A 21,712-nucleotide genomic window follows, 5' to 3' on the forward strand; every position below is an offset into this window, starting at 1 on the left:
ATACAGAACTATAAAATCCCTCCTGGCCAGAGGGAAAACCCTTTCACCTGTAAAGGGTTAAGAAGCTAGGATAACCTCTCTGGCACCTGACCAAAATGACCAATGAGGAGACAAGTTACTTTCAAAGCTGGGGAGGGGGGAGACAGGGGACGGGACAAAGGGTCTGTCTCTCTGTGTGATGCTTTTGCTGGGAAAAGAACAAGAATGGAGTCTTAGAACTTGTTAGTAAGTAATCTAGCTAGAAATGTGTTAATTTCCTTTTGTTTAAATGGCTGGTAAATAAGCTGTGCTGTATGGAATGTATATTCCTGTTTTTGTGTCTTTTTGGTCAGGTGCCAGTGAGGTTATCTTAGCTTCTTAACCCTTTACAGGTGAAAGGGTTTTCCCTCTGGCCAGGAGGGATTTTATAGTTCTGTATACAGAAAGGTGGTTACCCTTCCCTTTATATTTATGACATGAGGACTCTGCCCAGAGCTGGTCATCATAATCGTTGCAAAGCGTACAGACAGATAATGTTTCTGGAATTATGTATCTGGTACTGGAAATCATGTGCTTAAGGTCTGGGAGTTAAGGCAGGTCGCACAAACGGAAATCAACAGCAAAGAGGCACACAGGAAAAAAAAAGCAGGACAGCATCCTGTTTGTGAGTAAAGACCCTGGAGTGTTGAAGCATCCCTGGGGGGCAGAGGTTCCTCCCCCCACCCCGTCCCCATCCCTTTCACCATGGAGACAAGCTGATAGCGTGGCTTCCCTCATGAAAACGGAGCACAGCTAGGCCTGATTGCAAAACTCTGCAAGGACTCTGGGTGAGCGTTAGTTAAATACGTCCAGGTTTTACAATGCGGGTTCTGCTTTTATTTGATATGTAACCATTTGTTTCCAGTATTCCTATTTGCTATCATTTGACTCTTTATTAAATAAACTCTGCTTGTTTTCACTCTAAACATGCCTAAGGGCTGTGTGTGAATTGGTGCCGTGATCTCAGGTGAAGCTGGTAAGGTGGGCTGGGCTGTTCCTTCGGGAGCAGTGAAACATGTGAGTGTCCGCTGGAGCAGGGCTGGATGCTCCAGGGAGCCCCTCGGAGGGCTCCGGGGTTGAGGTGGGCCTGTTGCTAACAGGAAGAGGGACAGCGGAGTCTGCTTAGGCTGAGAAGGTGGGATTTCTGTTGCCCTCAGCAGAGGAGGTAGGGAGATGACCCATGGCCAGGTACAATCATGGCTTCCCTACATTAGTATATGTTGTGCTCAGTTTTGGTGTCTGCACTTCAAAAAAGATGTTGAAAAACTGGAGAAGGTTCAGGAAAGAGTCAGGAAAAGGATCTGAGCTCTGGACAACCTGGCTTATAGTGAGAGATTAAGGAAACTCATCCGCTTTAGTTTATCCAAGGGTAGGTTAAGAGGGGACTTGACCATGGTCTGCAATTACCCACAGGGGGAAGAGATTTCTGACTGTTGACATTTCTTTAAGCTGGCAGACAAAGGAGGAACCTGAAGGCAGAAAAATTCAGACTAGAAATAAGATGTCCTGTTTTCACAGTGAGGGTAATTAACCGTTGGAAAATCTGATCTAAGGACGCAGTGGGTCAAACCTGGATGCTTTTCTAAAGGATATGCACTAGCTCAATCAGGAGTTCTGGGCATGATGCAGAAACAATTGCATGAGGTTCCCTGTGTTATATAGGAGATCAGGCGGGTCATCATAATGGTCCCTTCTGGTCTTAATGTCTATGAATCTATGGGAGTGGTGAATTGCTTCCCAGGGAAGCAGTGGGAGTCTGCTCTCATGGAATATTTATAACGTCCCTAGACTGAACAACACTCCAGAAAGAGCTGTCTGCTCTCTAACATCTGGGCCTAGTTAACCCCCCTGCTCAGTGAGCCAAAGCAGGTTCTCCCTCCCCAGAACCCCCTAGGGTGGTTTGTGCCTCGCCTGGAGCTTGTTTTTGTGTTCAGTTTCCCCTGTGGAGATGGGGATGTGGTTATTGTAACCACATCTGGGTATAAATATATACCGTCTGCAACGAGCCAGCTAGAGTGTGTGTGACACAGAGAACGATAGGGAGAGCTCTGCCCTCTAATGCACAGAATCAGAACTTCACATCGGTGTATTGGGAGCCCGATGAAAGGGACAGCTGGGGGTGATTCTCCTGTCGCTCAAGTGGGTGGGTCCTGTGTATTTGGAGCAGGAGGATCCAATTTTTATCCTGAGTGCCTGCAGCATGAGCACAGACCGTGCTGCATATTGCAGTGGGACCCTTCCCCTGACACAAGACAGAAAAGGTTCAGCAAATGGAAACCAGAACGGGACCGGGTCTCGCGAACGGGGCTCGGCAGGAGCAGCTCGGGGAACGCTCAACTCTGGGCCTCTCATCCCAGTGCAGGCCGGGGCCCTCTCTGCACAGCTCCGGGGAGAGCCCAGCTTGTGCTCAGCTCCAGGGATCTGAGCGCCAGAAAGATGTCAACACAGTGGAGGGAACTCAAATAAGAGCAGCTATACTGCTGAGGGGCCAGGGGCCACTGAGTTGTGGGGCGAGGAGGAGGCTGAAAGCACTAACCCTGCCGAGGCTGGCTTAGGACAGCCAAAAGGCAGCAGGAGAACAGGGAGAGGAATCAGCATGATAAAGGGGGTGTGATAAGGAGGAGTGGGCTCAAACTGAGCAAAGGGAAATGTAGGCTGAGGGTCTGGAAAGATGCCCTGGCAGAGAGATGGGTGAGGAGAGCAAACTGGCCAGCCAGGGGATGGGTGGGAAGCCCATTGTAGGCTGGAAAAAGCCCTGGACAATAGCTTGTAGCTGATGGTGGCAATGACCTGTGCTCAGAGAGGGACAATCCCAGGGGCTGATGGGGAAACATTAGGGCATGGAGCAGTCCAAATCAGACCCTTCCACTTCCTCACTGGTGGGCAAAAAGCACTAAGCAAGGATCCAGCAATTGTTCGCCAGAGGCCCAGGAGAGAAGCCACGGGAGAGGGGCTTTGCGTGGGAGCCAGTTGCTTCACTAGGTCCCCTAATCTCCCCACTTGGGACTAGCTCCGTCCTCGGCACCACAGAGAGGAGAGCTTGGGCGTGTGGGCCACCCCGGTGTCCGCCACTGTGAATGGATCTCTCCCAGGAGTGAAAGTCAGAACATGAGGGGGGGCCCTTGAGCTACTGGGGCTAGTGCAAATGACCCTGGCCTGTCTGGAGCACTGCAGCCAGCCTGACCTCGCCTCATCCCCTTTCCACACGCTCCCTGGAGCTCAGCACTCACATGATGGCCTGCTCCAGTTCTACTGTCTGGCTGCTGCTGAACAGCCCGAAGGAGCCAGATCCAAGCTCCCCAGGTCTCCCTGGGCCTGAGGAGCTGGGGGCTGACTCGCCAAAAACGACTGCACAGAGTGTTAAGTCAGTAAAGATTTTCAAATGCACAATTCTTGTCCAGCCCGTCCCTCTTGCTAATGCCCGCAATCAGCCACTCCCTCGGTTCCTCCGGCCGCGCTCGCTTAATCCACCACGTCCACGATGAGGGGCGCCAGGTAGTCGGAGTGGCGGATCCCAAAGGTCTGGCCACGCTGCTGGACGTACTGTAGGGAGAGGGGGCAGAACAATGCAGGGTCAGTGCGTGAGATCTCAGCTCCCCCCCGCAGCACCCGCTGTAACCCTGCAGAGAGCCTGGCTTCCACGTTAGAAACACACACGCGCCCCCTTCCCCGTCAGATCTCAAGGCACCCCCCCACCCACAACTACAATCCTGCATGAGACCTTAGCTCCCCCACTGCACGCGCACACGCACACACCCTCCATCACCCACCCACACACTGCATCACCCCCCCACTCGCACACACACTGCATCACCCATCACCCCCACACACACGTTCCATCACCCATCACCCCCCCCACTCGCACACACACTGCTTCACCCACCACACACACACACACTGCATCACCCCACCACACACACAGTGCATCACCCACACACACACTGCATTACCACTCCACTCATACAGTGCATCACTCCCCCACACTGCATCACCCCCCCACTCGCACACACACTGCATGACCCACCACACCCACACTGCATCACCCCCCACTCGCACACACACTGCTTCACCCACCACACACACACTGCATCACCCCACCACACACACACTGCATCACCCACACACACACTGCATTACCACTCAACTCACACAGTGCATCACCCCCCCACACTGCATCACCCCCCCACTCGCACACACACTGCATCACCCACAACACCCACACCCACACTGAATCACCCCCCACTCGCGCACACACTGCATTACCCCACCACACATACAGTGCACCACCCACACACACTGCATTACCACCCCACTCACACTGTGCATTACCCACACACACACTGCATTACCCCCCCACTCACACACACACTGCATCACCCCCCACACACAGTGCATCACCCACATACACACTGCATTACCCCCCACTCACACACACTGCATCAGCCCCACACACACAGTGCATCACCCACACACACACTGCATTACCTCCACTCACACACACACTGCATCACCCACCACACCCATACACCCAGTGCATCACCTCCCAACTTGCAAACACACTGCATCACCCCCCCACACACACTGCATCACCCCCACTCACACATACGCTGCATCGCCCACACCCCACACACAACACTGCATCAACCACACAAACACTGCATCATCCGCCCCACACCACACACACCCACACCCACACACATGCGCTGTTGAACTGCCAGGGAAATCTCTCCATGAGCTCTCCAGTCTCTCTGCCAGCCAACACGTCCCATCCACAACAGCTCCTGTGAGCCTGTGTGTGTGTGTCCCAGCCCCCTCCTCACCTTCTCCGGGCTGTGTGCCCCGGGCCCTGGTTTCTGCGTGTTGTCCCCAGGAAGCATGTTGCGGGCGAGCATGCTGTACTGAGGGGCCCGGGTCTTGTACACGCTGGGTTCCACCACCCGGTAGTTACAGGGCCCTGGTGTCTGCACACAAGGAGAGGGGAGCTCAGTCGCCAACTGGCCCCCCCCCAGGGGCACCCCTGCCCCCCCAAAGCAGGCTGAGCCGCAACCCAGCCAGCATCCTGAACCCCCATTCCCCTTGACCAGGCGCATCCCCCATCTCCCCCTTCCACCTGAGTACCCCCCACCCCAGCGCCGCTGCTGCCTCTCACCTTGCTCAGGTCCTCACAGAAGGTGCCAATCAAGCTGCGCCCCAGGAGGGAATAGTTGGGGGCAGAGCTCTTGTTGATGACCTTGGGCCCGATCATTGGGGGGAGCCCGTAGGCGGCAGGCCCTGGGATGCGGGGAAGAGGGGGTCAGATCTGCCATTCAAACACCACTGTGGACAAATCAGAAATCTGACAGGGCAGCTCTGGGGGCGGGGGGAAGGGCAGGAGTGAGGTGAGATTGGGGAGGGGGAGGGGGAGGGCTCAGTGGGGGGTGAGGGCAGAAGGGAATGGGGAGGGGTGGGGAGGGCAGGAGTGAGGTGAGGCTGGGGAGGGGCAGGGCTCAGTGGGGGGTGAGGGCAGAAGGGAATGGGGAGGAGTGGGGAGGGCAGGAGTGAGGTGAGGCTGGGGAAGGGCAGGGGGAGGGCTCGGGGGGCGAGGGCAGAAGGAGACAGGGTGGGGAAGGGAGGTGTGAGGCAACACTGAGGAGGGGCAGGGCTCGGGAGAGGGCAGTGGCAGCTGTGAGGCTGTGGATCCCTCCCCTCCCACCCTGGGCGAGGCCAGCCCTGCTCTCTCCCATTGGCTGCTCTGCCATGACGGAGGGGCGGGCGGGCCAAATCTGAGCCAGTGACTATGACTCGGTGCAAGGGGTGGCAGCACCGCTTGGGTTCGTTTCCCCTGGTTGCCGGGGTCCCCCAAGATGGGGACCCTGGACTCGATCAGCTGCGGCGCCAAAGCCTATGGGACTAAGGAGCCAGCAAGACTGCCTGCTGCTCCTGGAGGGGCAGGAACAGTCTCTACCCATGAATTGGCATGACGCCCCGCTCTGAGAGCCCCATCTGCCTGGGCCTTAGTCATCTGAAAAGCTCCCTCACAAGCCTCCGGGGCCAGCCTGTTTCTGCTCTCCTAGCCGGGCGAGCTTTGCCCTGGCATCGAGGGCGGGGCACCCAGAGCAAAGGAGTCCCCAGTGTAAAGCTGGGCCCTGTGCACAGCTCTGGGAACAGGGTGACTCCCCCCTTTCCAGTGACATCAGTGGGGAAATTCCCAACTGACGCCAGACCCTGATCCCTGCCATCTCTCGGGTCCTAAATCCCGGCTTGGCGCTCCATTGCCAAGGGCTTGGATTCTGGTGCACCCAGCCGAGCGCACAGGGCCCAGGCAGGACATTCCAGGCTGGGGAAGCTGCAATTAGATGGTTATTTTATGATTGCACTGCCCCACTCCCCCGAGAGCAACTGGGGGAATGCAGGGCCGTGGGGAATGATCATTATCCCCCAGCTTGTGCCATTCACACCCTCTGAACCATGCCCCTCTAGTTGAAGTGTGCTAGGGAGAAGCTGAGTAGTCGGTGGGGGGGGCGAGGGATGATCACAAACAGATCCGGGACCAATCCTGCAACAGGATGGGCAGAATTGTCTCCTCCAGCGGCTCTGGCCTCTCTTCAGCATTCAGCAGTTGCCAGAATCCGGGGTCCACTTGCACCCCAAACCAGTCGGTTCATCCCCTCTCTGACAGTCTCTTGCCACCCTGCCCGGTAGCACCCACTTTGGATAAGAGGCTGGGAAAGCCGTGAACTGGCTTTAGGGTCCCTGGGCATGGAGATAGGCACGTGCTGGAGTCAGGGCTTCTGGGAAGGGGAGAAGGGGGACGAATCCAGACAAAGGTCTGAGCCAACGGGCACTGATTTGCGCCTGGGAATCTCAAGGCCAGCCCTGCAGTGGGGCGAGAGGAGCAGGAGCTGGGTCGGAGCTCAGCCCCATGGGCTCTCCTACCTGGAGTCTGGTCATTCGCAAACTCCTTCGTGCGCGAAGCGAGCGAGTAGATGGGTGCGGAGCGATAGGCCCATTTCCCTGCCTTCTCTGGAGAATATCGACCTGAAACAAAGAGGGAGGATAATATCGGAGCATAGACGGGAGGGGCTCGCCCCATACCCCACTGATTGGCAGGCCCTGGACTGGAGCGGCTGGGAGCTCACAGATAGCCAGTGCGCCTGTCCTATGCCCTACAGCACCTCCTGCTGGAAGAGGCTGGGGCTGGAGGCGCTGGGAGCTCCCGCCACAGCCAGCACCCTGCCCTGCTCCCCACAGTAGCCCCTGCTGGGAGAGGGCGGGACTAGAGTAACTAAAAGCTCCCCCCATATCTAGTACTCCTGCCCTGCTCCCTGCGCTCTATACACAAGTCTGCAAATATCAGAAGGGTATGAAGCCCGGGACAGAGTGGGATTAGCAAAGGAGGCTACACAAAGGGGGAGGAGAATTAGGAGGAATGGCACAGAATTAACAAGAAGGGAATTTAGGCTGACTCTCAGGATCAGTCCTTGGCAGCGATATCTATGGGGCTGGGGAATCATCTCTCCAGGGTAACATAAGAACATAATGGCCATCAGATCAATCCAATGGTCCATCCGGCCCAGTGTCCTGTCTTCTGACAGTGGCTGGAGCCAGGCTCTTCAGAGGGAATGAACTGAACTGGGCAATTTGTCGAGTGATCCGTCCCCTGTCGTCTAGTCCCAGCTTCTGGCAGTCAGAGGCTTAGGGACACCCAGAACGTGGAGTTACAGGTTACAGGTTCTTGGCTAAAAGCCATTGATGGACCAGTCCTCCAGGAACTTATCTAATTCTTTTTTTGAACCCAGTTATAGTCTTGGCCTTCACAACATCCCCGGCAACGAGTTCCACAGGTTGACTGTATGTTGTATGAAGAAATACTTCCCTTTGTTTGTTTTAAACCTGCTGCCTATTAACTTCATTGAGTGACCCCTGGTTTGTGTGTTATGTGACGGGGTAAATAACACAACACTTCCTTGTTCACTTTCCCCTCACCACTTATGAATTTATAGACCTCGGTCATATCCCCCCTTAGTCGTCTCTTTTCCAAGCTGACAAGTCCCAGCCTTCTTGATCTCTCCTTTTATGGAAGCTGTTCTAGATGCCTAATCATTTTTATTGCCCTTTTCTGTACTTTCCCCAATTCTAATATATCTTTTTTAGGGCTGTCGATTAATCACAGTTAACTCACACGATTAACTCAAAAAATTAACTGCGATTAAAAAAATTAATCATGATTAATCATACTGTCAAACACTAGACTACCAATGAAATTTATTAAATATTTTTGGATGTTTTTCTACATTTTCAAATATATTGATTTCTATTACAGCACAGAATACAAAGTGCACAGTGCTCACTTTATATTAGTCTTTATTACAAATATCTGCACTGTAAAAATGATAAACAAAAGAAAGTATTTTTCAATTCACCTCCTACAAATACTGTAAGACAATCTCTATTGTGAAAGTGTAACTTGCAAATTTAGATTTTGTTTCTTTGTTACATAACTGCACTCAAAAACAAAACAATGTAAAACTTTAGAGCCTACAAATCCACTCAATCCTACTTCTTGTTCAGCCAATCGCTGAGACAAACAAGTTCGTTTACATTTACAGGGGATAATGCTGCCCGCTTCTTGTTTACAATGTCAGCTGGAAGTGAGAACATACATTTGCATGGCACTTTTGCAAGGTATTTACATGCCAGATAAGCTAAACATTCATATGTCCCTTCATGCGTCAGCCACCATTCCAGAGGACATGCTTCCATGCTGATTATGTTGGTTAAAAAAACAAGGCATTAATTAAATTTGTGACAGAACTCCTTGGGGGAAAATTGTATGTCTCCTCTTCTGTTTTACCCGCATTCTGCCATATAGTCCATGTTATAGCAGTCTCAGATGATGACCCAGCACATGTTGTTTGATTAACGAACGCTGTCACTGCAGATTTGACAAAACGCAAAGAAGGTACCACTATGAGATTTCTAAAAATAGTTACAGCACTTGACTTAAGGTTTAAGTATCTGAAGTGCCTTCCAAAATCAGAGAGGAATGAGGTGTGGAGCATGCTTTCAGAAGTCTTAAAAGAGCAACATTTCAATGCAGAAACTACAGAACCTGAACCACCAAAAAAGAAAATCAACCTTCTGCTGGTGGCATCTGACTCCAATGATGAAAATGAACATGCATCGGTCCACTCTGCTTTGGATTGTTATCGAGCAGAACCCGTCATCAGCATGGACGCATGTCCTCTGGAATGGTGGTTGAAGCATGAAGGGACATATGAATCTTTAGTGCATCTGGCACGTAAATATCTTGCGACGCCGGCCACAACAGTGCCATGAGAACACTTGGTCTCACTTTCAGGTGACATTGTAAACAAGAAGCGGGCAGCATTTTCTACTGCAAATGTAAACAAACTTGTCTGAAGTAGGACTAATTGGACTTGCAGGCTCTAAAGTTTTACATGGTTTTATTTTTGAGTGCAGTTATTTTTTGTACATAATTCTACATTTGTAAGTTCAACTTTCATGATAAAGAGATTGTATGACAATATATGACAAATATTTGTAATCAAAAATAAATGTAAAGTGAGCACTGCACACTTTGTATTCTGTGTTGTAATTGAAATCAATATATTTGAAAATGTAGAAAACATCCAAAACTATTTAAATAAATGGTATTCTATTACTGTTTAACAATGTGATTAATCACTCATCAATCATGATTAATTTGTTTTTAATCACACGATTAATCATGATTAATTTTTTAAATCATGCGATTAACTGCAATTAATTTTTTTAATGGTTTGACAGCCCTAATCTTTTTTTTTTAAGATGATGTGACCAGAACTGTACACAGTATTCAAGGTGCGAGCGTACCATGGATTTATATAGTGGCACTATGATATTTTCCGTCTTTTCTGTCCGTTTCCTAATGGTTCCTTACATTGTTAGCTTTTCTGACTGCTGCTGCACATTGAGTGGATGTTTTCAGAGAACTCTCCACACTGACTCCAAGATCTCTCTCTTGAATGGTAACAGCTAATTTAGACCCCTTCATTTTGCAAGTATAGTCGGGATCATGTTATCCTGTGTGCATTACTTTGCATTTATCAACATGGAATTTCATCTGCCATTGTGTTGCACAATTTTGATAGATCCTTTTGTAGCTCTGTGCCGTCAGCTTTGGACCTAACTATCTTGAGTAATTTTGAATCATCTGCAAACTTTGCCACCTCACTGTTTACCCCTTTTCCAGATCATCTATGAATATGCTGAACAGCACTGGTACCCGAACAGATCCTTGGGAAACCCCGCTATTTACCTCTCTCCACCATGAAAACTGATCATTTATCCCTACCCTACCCTTTGTTTCCTGTCTTTTAACCAGTTACTGATCCATGAGAGAACCTTCTCTTTTATGTGTCGCTGCTTACTTTGCTTAAGAGCCTTTCAAAGGCTTTCTGAAAGTCCAAGTACACTATAGCCACTGGATTACCCTTATCCATGTGTTTGTAGGCCCCCTCAAAGAACTCTAATAGGTTGGAGAGGCATGATTTCCCTTTACCAAAGCTGTGTTGACTCTTCCCCATCAAATCGAGTTCATCTATATGTCTGATCATTCTGTTCTTTACCATAGTTTCAACCAATCTAGCTGCACCTGAAGTCAGGCTTACCAGCCTGTAATTGCCAGGATCGTCTATAGAGCCTTTTAAAAAATAAAATAAAATAAAAAAAATTGGCTTTACAGGGAGCTCTATCACTCAGGACAAACACACCTGGATTGTCCAGAGCCCTGGAGCATGGATTGGAAGGAACAACACTGTGCTGACATCTTCCATCCCAGACATCAAATCACACACACCACACACAAATCAAGCCACACCCACATAGCTTGGCTGTACACAGCGAATGAGAAGGGGACAGACTCACCTGGCCCGGGGGTCAGGAAGGGCATCAGATCCCTGGGACGGCCATAGATGGAGTAGGCAGGGTTACCATCTTTGCCCTTCATGGTCATCTTGGCTGGCACCATGTACTTGGGCCCCGGGGAGCACTCATCCTGCAGATAGGGGTGGCGGATGCCAAAGCTGTATGCAGGGTCTCGGTAGCGGGAGGGGTCGTGAAGGGGGTAACCTGCAGCAGGAAGGAAAGATAGAGCCAGGGCGCAGAGGGCATGGGCCAGATAGTGAGAGCCCCCAAACCCAGCCCTGAAGGGAGCGTGAGGCATGGCAGAGCTCTCTCCACACAGGCCACCGGGGCAGGCATGGACCCCAGTCCAGACCTGAGAGGGGCAAGGGGAGGGGAGAGCTCCCTCAGCACAGACCTTGTTGTGTAGGAAGAGCAGTGAGTGGGGAAGAAGTAAGAGATCCCTTGGTGCAAGGGGGCATGGTGAGGGGCGCCCTTGGGGTGAACGCGGGGTGGGTGAGCAGCCCCATTCGGCTGCGGGTGGAGAGAACCCCCAAAGCAGAGCATTGGGCATGTGCATGGAGCTGCCATCTGGCCCATGTATCCCTCTCTCCATGTCGCTGGCGGAGAGCCCCGGGCCACCCCTCCTCACGGAGCCTGGGGCGGGGGTTCCCCTTCCCGCTGGCCTGTCCGGCTCCTTGCTGACGCTCTGTCTCACCTACGTTTGTGGGGAGCCCGTACTTGGGCCCGGGACTGCTGTAGAGAGCAGCGATGGGCCCTCTGGGCCGGTGGGGTCTCCATGTTCCCACCCAGACGTCGGCAGACATGCTGGATCCCCGGTGCTTTCCCACAGCTGGTGAGGAGACAGAGAGTCCCGGTTAGGGAGAGCGCTAGGCAGCAGCGACAGCCCTTTGCCCCCGCAGGTGGGAAGGGGTCCCCCACGCCTACTTGATGCCCATCCCTCTGCAACACACAGGCTGGCCTGTCACACTGCAGTATGGGGCAGCAGCACATCTAATACCATAGCAGCAGGTCGACTGGTTAGAGCAGGGGACTGGGAGTGAGGCAACCTGGGGTCTCTTCCCAGCTTTTCCAGCCTCTCTGCATGACCTTGGGCAGATTGCTTTACCTCCGGGTGCCTCGATACAATGGGGATGACCACACGACAGCCCCGTCTTTGGGCGGCTGTTTGAGATGCCCGGATGAATGGTTCCGTGCACCAGGATCATTATTTCTCATCAGTCAGAAGAGAGAACTGTTATGGGAATGGCTCCGTCACGCGTCAGCCAGGGGAGGGCAGTCACCGAGAGAACCCAACACACCGCAGCAGTGGCAGCAGCACCCAGACTTCAGGAGTCCTGTCCCCTGGGTCCTGACCCCAGGGGCTAGGGCAGAGGTGGCGGGCAGACCTGGGCTTTCACTAAGGTGACTCAGCCATCCTTGTCCCACACCTGTACTCTGCTCTAGCTGGAATTCTCCTTTGGGGATGAAGCTTTCTCTGCTGGGTCTCGGGCCCTAAAGAGGAATTGGTTGGGACGTTGCCACTGTCCCTGCGTCACTGGGTCTGCAGAAGCAGTCGCTCCGAAGCAGGAGAAGTTGCCCGGTGGATTGGAGCACGTCAAGGAAGGATCCTATTTTTTCTCTGCTTTTTTAGTCCCCGTTCGCGACTCTCTGGAGTGCTCCAGCCATTCCCAGTGGTGCATTAGAGGCCACCCCCCAGGGAGACCTGTGCTGGCACACAGAGGGAAAGGCGCTTGTCCAGTGAGATGCCACGCTGGGATACAGCTGGGCTACTGCACCCGCTCTGCACCTGACGCTCACACCCAAGGATCACACTGGCTATCAGGAAGGTCTCCGGGGATGAACTGCACACGGAGACAAGATCAGCAAGGCCAAGGAGCTCTATGCTGCCGGGATTTCCTGAGGCAAAGCCCGCAGAAGGTTTGCCCCAAGGAGATCCTGCCCGCTCTCGCTTTCTCTTTTATCCAGTTACTATGGCATCAGGGACAACAAACAGACGCTGCCAATAAGCGGTGGGTGGAGCCAGCTGAAATTTCGCCAAGGAGAGAAATGGGGCAGGGTCAGCCACAGCTCAAAGGGGAAAGTTCATTTCCAGGGGGACTAGAAACCAACGTCTGGGAGCTCCAGGGCATGGACTCCGACAGAGGCATGAGGGACTCCCATCCCCAGAGTAGGCAGAGAACACACCATTTTTCAGAGGAACAGCTGCTGCTGACCACAAACCGTGGCCTCTGCAGTTCTCCCTGATCTCAAGTGCTGGGCAAGCTGCTGCTCTTGATGCAGAGTTTCAGGAGAGGATGGGGAGGAAAGGGCGTGCAGCTGAAGAACAGGCATGGGCATCAGGACTCCTAGGTTCTCTCTCTGGTTGTGCCTCTGGCTACTGGTCTCTGTGCCTCAGTTTCCCAATAAGTAAAATAATGATATTGATCCCATATAATGTATTTATACCTGCAAAGCACTCTGAGATCTTTGGCTGGGAGAACTAGAGAGGGCAAAGGATCACTATGATAAACTGGTAAAACTGGAAATACAGAGGCAGTGACCGTGAAGGGACGACCCCCAGCAGGAAAGTTACAGGGGCTAGGATCAGCACTGGAGTCAGAGAGATTTGCTCAGTACACACTGTATGGAGAGGAAGCTCAGAAAGAGCAGCTACTCCCGCTAGTCCCAGAAGTCGGGGATGTGGGCGGGGAGGGAGCTGGGTGCCCTGAGAGATCTGGGGGACCTGGCCAGGGAGCTGGGGGCCCTGAGGGATCTGGGTTGCAGGCAGGAATCTGGGAGATCTGAGGGTGCAGGCATGGAGCTGGGAGCCCCAGGGATGTGGAGGTCTGGGCAGGGAGATGGAGGCCCATAGGGATGTGGGATGCAGGCAGGGAGCTCGGGGACCCAGGAGGATCGGGGGGTGTGGGCAGGGAGCTGGGGCCCCAGGCGGATCGGGGGGTGCAGGCAGGGGTCTGGGGGCTCCAGAGGGATCGGGGGTGCAGGCAGGGAGCTGGGGCCCCAGGCGGATCGGGGGGTGCAGGCAGGGGTCTGGGGGCTCCAGGGGGACCGGGGGGTGCGGGCAGGGAGCTGGGGCTCCAGGGGGATCGGGGGCTGCGGGCAGGAGTCTGGGGGGTCCAGGGGGATCGGGGGCTGCGGGCAGGAGTCTGGGGGCTCCAGGGGGATCGGGGAGTGCAGGCAGGGGTCTGGGGGCTCCAGAGGGATCGGGGAGTGCGGGCAGGGGTCTGGGGGCTCCAGAGGGATCGGGGGGTGCGGGCAGGGGTCTGGGGGCTCCAGGGGGATCGGGGGGTGCGGGCAGGGAGCTGGGGCTCCAGGGGGATCGGGGGGTGCAGGCAGGGGTCTGGGGGCCCCAGGCGGATCGGGGGGTGCAGGCAGGGGTCTGGGGGCTCCAGGGGGACCGGGGGGTGCGGGCAGGGAGCTGGGGCTCCAGGGGGATCGGGGGGTGCAGGCAGGGGTCTGGGGGCTCCAGGGGGATCGGGGGCTGCGGGCAGGAGTCTGGGGGCTCCAGGGGGATCGGGGAGTGCAGGCAGGGGTCTGGGGGCTCCAGAGGGATCGGGGAGTGCGGGCAGGGGTCTGGGGGCTCCAGAGGGATCGGGGGGTGCGGGCAGGGGTCTGGGGGCTCCAGGGGGATCGGGGGGTGCGGGCAGGGAGCTGGGGCTCCAGGGGGATCGGGGGGTGCAGGCAGGGGTCTGGGGGCCCCAGGCGGATCGGGGGGTGCAGGCAGGGGTCTGGGGGCTCCAGGGGGATCGGGGGGTGCGGGCAGGGGTGTCCCCGGGAACCCGGGCGCGGGGGGGGTTGGAACCCCCCCGCGTCAGCTGACACAGAACACTGACCTGGGCGCGGACCCGAGGGAAGCCTGCGGCGGGGCGCTGCGGACCCGAGGGAAGCCTGCGGGGGCGGGGGCGGCGGCCGCAGCGCTGAGCCGGGCTGCAGCGGGGCTGGGATTTAACCCCCCCCCCCCATTGTTTACAGCGTCTCCCGGCAACCAGCCCGGTCCGCACCGCCCCCGCCAGCTGCCTCCCGGCAACGGGGCCGGGCAGAGAACCCCCCCGTCCCCCGCAGCCCAAGTGGGGGACCCGCCCCCCAAAGGATCCCCCTGGGCAGCCCCCACCCCCTCGGGCTCTCGCTCTCTGCTCCCGCCCTGCTGAACGCGCCCATCACCCTGGTATCGGCCACCAAGCCAGGTCCCTTCCCCCTGGGGTCCCCCCCCGGTGCCCAGCTCGGCACGGATCAGGCCCCTGGGCCAGCTGTGGTGGGAGCCCCTAGGAAAGGGCTCCAGGGGTTAAGCACAACGCATTTTCGGGTGGTCTCAGAGTGCGGCCACCAATTCTTGCTGGTGGCCGCTCTGACAATCCAGTGTCTCTGCAGTCTCCAGTGAGACCCCAACGCGGGGAAGGAGGGTCAGACATTCACCCGCTGCCCTGGAGTTCCAGGCCCCCCATGCACCGCCCTGGTGGGAGCGAGGGAGCTGCCAAGGGGAGCCACCAGTGAGCAAACGCCATAGCTGCCTCCACTCACAAGAGCTGCCTCCAGCTCCACACACACACACACACACACACACGGGCCCTACATATGTCCAGAAGCGCTGCCCGGAGCCCCCGAGAAGGCTGGGCCTTGCGGGGCGCCAACCCCTGCTGGCAGCGCCTTGGTTGCAAACACCAAGGTCCTGCATCTCATTGGCCTTGGTAACAGCTATTCAGGAGCAACAGGTGGGTGCTGCAGGAGGGGCCGCTGCTTTTCCGTTACACCCCCTCACTGTCCACCCAAGGCAGTCATGGCAGTTCCATCGAATTCAATACTTGTGGCACCTTAGAGACTAAACAAGTCCTCCTTTTCTTTTTGCGAATACAGACTAACACGGCTGCTACTCTGAAACATAGAATTCAGTGACATTCTGTGCCTTACAACTGAGGGAAGGAAGAAATCGTGGTGGGGGTGTATTTTCCACTTCAAAAATCATTCAAATTATGGCTGAAAAGCTTTCTGTGGGAGACAGATCTTGCAGAATGCCCTAGGTTGGTCAGACTTGTAATTAACCAATCCAGTCTCATCCCACAGCAATCTGACTGTTGAAGTTCTCCTTAACTCTGTCTGTTTTCTGCTTCTTCCTCTTATTTCCTAGCTGAAGTCTCTCACAAGATCCAGTTCTCTTGGTGGCTCATGGATGGAGATATAGTTGCTGATGTTTCCCATTGATTTCACTGTATATTAGATATGAGCTGCTATAGGTGGAGATGCAGACTCTGCAAAGAAAGATGCACTCCAAACACCGTTTTGTCTAACCTGGGCTGGGTAAAGTGCCTTTCTTGAATGTGAAGTCGATGGAACTGTTCCCTTTTACAGTGGCTCAGCACCTACCCTTAAACTTCAAAATATATAAAAAAGGGAAATGCAAAGGTTCATTGAACAAAAATCAAAGAGCCCCAATTTTGGAGACTAGACGTCAGGAACTGAGCACTGCAATGACATGTGAGACCTTGACATGCATTTTTACAATGAATCTAATCTACAATATTGGAATGTCTAATGCCAGTAAAAAGTTATAACTACTATAATAATACACCTCTTTGGCCGTATAAAATTTGATGAGTGTTTGTGAAGTGTTTTGAAGTGCTTAGTTTTGTATTTTTAGTATTTGTATTTGTGTGTGTGTAGGGTTTTGTGCTGGGAGAGCAGCTGAGCCCTGCCTAGGGGGTGGGGCTTCTGACTAGGGGCCCTATAAAGGTAGCCAGCCAGTCAGGCAGCGGCACAGGAGCTAGCAAACAGAGCTCTAAACAGGGGAGTTTGAGTGGGAGTTTGTATTGTGGTGCTTGTTTGGGGTTTGCTTTTGCTGGGGGGGTGGTCTTTTTGGAGTGGCTTGTGTTTCCCAGATTAACAGGATTTAGGTGGGAAGGAGATGACAGATACGGAGGCAGCTGTGGGAGTGACTCCTGTAGTGGAAGACACATTGAGGATGACTGGATGTGGAAGCTGTGGTATGTACATGATCCTGGAGGGGGGAATCGGTAAGAGTTTTGTCTGCATGAAATGCCATCTGATAGAGCTGATGGAGGAAAAGATCCGAGGTTTGGAGATGCAGGTGGAAAGTCTGGTTGAGTTTAAGAAGGGGTTTGAGCAGATGATGGAGCAAAGATATGAGGTATCTGAAGGGAAAAGCTCAGACTCACGGATGGAAGCAGGGCTGGGGAATTTTGAGGAGAGACTGGATGAGGAAAGTGGTCAGTGGAAACATGTGACTCAAAGAACCAGGCAGAGAAAAAGACAGGCTAGTGAAGGAGAAATAGAGCTTAGGAACAGGTTTGCAGAGTTGGAAAATGAAGAAGGGGCTCAGCAGGTAGTCGCTGAAGGTGGAAGGGTAAGGAAGAAAAGAAGAGAGGCTAGCCCTATAGAAAAAGGGGAAGAGTCAAGGGAGACTACACCAAATATGAGCCCCAGGAGGATAAAGGATGGGTTGAAGAGAATTGTAAGGGAAAATAGGAATGGAAAGAACTTGCAGCCAGAGGGAACAGGGGAGAGACTGGAGAATAGCACTGTCACCAGGAAAAGGCAGGTCTATGTGATCGGGGACTCTTTATTGAGAAGAATAGACAGGCCTGTAACTAGAGCTGATCCAGAGAATAGAAGGGTGTGCTGTCTTCCGGGTGCTAAGATACGGGATGTAGACCTGAGGTTGAAAAGGATCCTCAAGGGAGCGGGAAAGAATCCCCTAATTATCCTTCATGTGGGAACAAATGATACAGCCAGATTCTCGCTGGAAAGTATCAAGGGAGACTATGCTAGGCTGGGGAAGACGCTTAAGGAAATTGAGGCTCAGGTGATCTTTAGCGGGATCCTTCCTGTTCCTAGAGAAGGGCAACAAAGGTGTGACAAGATTATGACTGTCAACAGATGGCTTAGGCAGTGGTGCTATAAGGAGGGCTTTGGGATGTATGGCCACTGGGAGGCATTCACGGACAGAGGTCAGTTCTCTCGGGATGGACTTCATCTGAGTAGGGAAGGAAATAGACTTCTAGGATCGAGGCTGGCACAACTGATAAAGAGAGCTTTAAACTAGGAATTGGGGGGAGATGGATGGGAGATGTCCAGAAAATCTCCATGCCAGATTTTAGCATTGAGAGGGAAGAAGATGAAGTAAGAAAGGATACAGCCATGGGTAGGAGAATGTATATAAGGAGCGAGGGCGGTGTGGATACTAGTCTAATAGGTTATACTGGCTGTAGAATGACTGTGCCTAATAGGGTACAAAATGTGAGCGAGGCCAAACAGCAAAAATTAAGATGTTTGTACACCAATGCGAGGAGCCTAGGTAACAAAATGGAGGAACTAGAGCTACTGGTGCAGGAAGTGAAACCAGATATTATAGGGATAACAGAAACATGGTGGAATAGTAGTCATGACTGGACTACAGGTATTGAAGGGTATGTGCTGTTTAGGAAAGACAGAAACAAAGGTAAAGGGGGTGGAGTAGCATTGTATATCAACGATGAGTTAGAATGTAAAGAAATAAGAAGCGATGCAATGGATAAGACAGAGTCTGTCTGGGCAAAAATTACATTGGGGAAGAAAACTAGTAAAGCCTCTCCTACGATAGTGCTTGGGGTGTGCTATAGACCTCCGGGATCTAATTTGGTTATGGATAGAGCCCTTTTTAATGTCTTTAATAAAGTAAATACTAATGGAAACTGCGTGATCATGGGAGACTTTAACTTCCCAGATATAGACTGGAGGACCAGTGCTAGTAATAATAATAGGGCTCAGATTTTCCTAGATGCGATAGCTGATGGATTCCTTCATCAAGTAGTTGCTGAACCGACTAGAGGGGATGCCATTTTAGATTTAATTTTGGTGAGTAGCGAGGACCTCATAGAAGAAATGGTTGTAGGGGACAATCTTGGCTCAAGTGATCATGAGCTAATTCAGTTCAAACTAAATGGAAGGATTAACAAAAATAAATCTGCAACTAGGGTTTTTGATTTCAAAAGGGCTGACTTTCAAAAATTAAGGCAATTAGTTAGGGAAGTGGATTGGACTGAAGAACTTATGGATCTAAAGGCAGTTGAGGCCTGGGATTACTTTAAATCAAAACTGCAGAAGCTATCGGAAGCCTGTATCCCAAGAAAGGGGAAAAAATTCATAGGAAGGAGTTGTAGACCAAGCTGGATGAGCAAGCATCTTAGAGAGGTGATTATGAAGAAGCAGAAAGCATACAGGGAGTGGAAGATGGGAGGGATCAGCAAGGAAAGCTACCTAATTGAGGTCAGAAGATGTAGGGATAAAGTGAGAGAGGCTAAAAGTCGAGTAGAGTTGGACCTTGCAAAGGGAATTAAAACCAATAGTAAAAGGTTCTATAGCCATATAAATAAGAAGAAAACTAAGAAGGAAGAAGTGGGGCCGCTTAACACTGAGGATGGAGCGGAGGTTAAAGATAATCTAGGCATGGCCCAATATCTAAACAAATACTTTGCCTCAGTCTTTAATAAGGCTAAAGAGGATCTTGGGGATAATGGTAGCATGACAAATGGGAAGGAGGATATAGAGGTAGATATTACCATATCAGAGGTAGAAGCGAAACTGAAACAGCTTAATGAGACTAAATCGGGGGGCCCAGATAATCTTCATCCAAGAATATTAAAGGAATTGGCACCTGAAATTGCAAGCCCATTAGCAAGAATTTTTAATGAATGTGTAAACTCAGGAATAGTACCGAATGATTGGAGAATTGCTAATATAGTTCCTATTTTTAAGAAAGGAAAAAAAAGTGATCCAGGTAACTACAGGCCAGTTAGTTTGACATCTGTAGTATGCAAGGTCCTGGAAAAAAATTTGAAGGAGAAATTAGTTAAGGACATTGAAGTCAATGGTAAATGGGACAAAATACAACATGGTTTTACAAAAGGTAGATCATGCCAAACCAACCTAATCTCCTTTTTTGAAAAAGTAACAGATTTTTTAGATAAAGGAAATGCAGTGGATCTAATTTACCTAGATTTCAGTAAGGCATTTGATACCGTGCCACATGGGGAATTATTAGTTAAATTGGAGAAGATGGGGATCAATATGAACATCAAAAGGTGGATAAGGAATTGGTTAAAGGGGAGACTGCAACGGGTCCTACTGAAAGGCGAACTGTCAGGTTGGAGGGAGGTTACCAGTGGAGTTCCTCAGGGATCGGTTTTGGGACCAATCTTATTTAATCTTTTTGTTACTGACCTTGGCACAAAAAGTGGGAGTGTGCTAATAAAGTTTGCAGATGATACATAGCTGGGAGGTATTGCCAATTCGGAGAAGGATCGGGATATTATACAGGAGGATCTGGATGACCTTGTAAACTGGAGTAATAGTAATAGGATGAAATTTAATAGTGAGAAGTGTAAGGTTATGCATTTAGGGATTAATAACAAGAATTTTAGTTATAAGTTGGGGACGCATCAATTAGAAGTAACGGAAGAGGAGAAGGACCTTGGAGTATTGGTTGATCATAGGATGACTATGAGCTGCCAATGTGATATGGCTGTGAAAAAAGCTAATGCGGTTTTGGGATGCATCAGGAGAGGCATTTCCAGTAGGGATAAGGAGGTTTTAGTACCGTTATACAAGGCACTGGTGAGACCTCACCTAGAATACTGTGTGCAGTTCTGGTCTCCCATGTTTAAAAAGGATGCATTCAAACTGGAGCAGGTACAGAGAAGGGCTACTAGGATGATCCGAGGAATGGAAAACTTGTCTTATGAAAGGAGACTTAAGGAGCTTGGCTTGTTTAGCCTAACTAAAAGAAGGTTGAGGGGAGATATGATTGCTCTCTATAAATATATCAGAGGGATAAATACAGGAGAGGGAGAGGAATTATTTAAGCTCAGCACCAATGTGGGCACAAGAACAAATGGGTATAAACTGGCCACCAGGAAGTTTAGACTTGAAATCAGACAAAGGTTTTTAACCATCAGAGGAGTGAAGTTTTGGAATAACCTTCCAAGGGAAGCAGTGGGGGCAAAAGATCTATCTGGTTTTAAGATTCTACTCGATAAGTTTATGGAGGAGATGGTATGATGGGATAATGGGATTTTGGTAAGTAATTGATCTTTAAATATTCAGGGTAAATATGCCAAATCCCCTGAGATGGGATATTAGATGGATGGGATCTGATTTACTATAGAAAATTCTTTCCTGGGTATCTGGCTGGTGAATCTTGCCCATGTGCTCAGGGTTTGGCTGATTGCCATGTTTGGGGTCGGGAGGGAGTTTTCCTCCAGGGCAGATTGGAGAGGCCCTGGAGGTTTTTTTGCCTTCCTCTGTAGCATGGGGCATGGTTGACTGGAGGGAGGCTTCTCTGCTCCTTGAAGTTTTGAACCACGATTTGAGGACTTCAATAGCTCAGACATGGGTGAGGTTTTTCATAGGAGTGGTGGGTGACATTCTGTGGCCTGCGCTGTGCAGGAGGTCGGACTAGATGATCAGAGTGGTCCCTTCTGACCTTAGTATCTATGAATCTATGAATCTTAGATCAGAGAAAGCTTCAGACAATCCACCCTGCAAGTTACAATTATACTTGTTTGCCACAGAGGTTAAGGGAGGCACATTCTGGTGAAGGTCAAGTCAGGGAGCGATTGGCAGTCAGAAATAAACCCCAATAGTTGGGACTACTCATGCCAAATACTAACCAGTATCTCCTGAACCCTACTAGACGCTTCCAGATATATCACTAACCTGAGAGTAGCTCTTAGACAGGTTCATTCTGAAACTTTTTTATTTTGTTTTGAAGATTTTGGGGGGAACTTTTGGGTGAAACATC

The 21,712-nt window shown here is 51.6% G+C and overlaps 1 protein-coding gene across 1 annotated transcript; it reads right to left on the bottom strand.

The window, feature by feature from the left end:
- Window positions 1-617: 617 nt before the first annotated feature.
- Window positions 618-14,862, bottom strand: ODF3B (outer dense fiber of sperm tails 3B). The gene is made up of 7 exons (XM_038415267.2): window positions 14,757-14,862; window positions 11,621-11,755; window positions 10,927-11,130; window positions 6,934-7,035; window positions 5,168-5,289; window positions 4,839-4,979; window positions 618-3,561 (listed from the first exon to the last, which is right to left on the bottom strand). Exons 2-7 carry the CDS (start codon window positions 11,727-11,729, stop codon window positions 3,481-3,483), a joined length of 759 nt encoding a protein of 252 aa, XP_038271195.1. The 5' UTR covers window positions 11,730-11,755; window positions 14,757-14,862; the 3' UTR covers window positions 618-3,480.
- Between the last annotated feature and the right edge of the window lie 6,850 nt (window positions 14,863-21,712).

The sequence above is a fragment of the Dermochelys coriacea genome, chromosome 1 (genome assembly GCF_009764565.3).
Source record: "Dermochelys coriacea isolate rDerCor1 chromosome 1, rDerCor1.pri.v4, whole genome shotgun sequence".
NCBI lineage: Eukaryota > Metazoa > Chordata > Testudines > Dermochelyidae > Dermochelys > Dermochelys coriacea.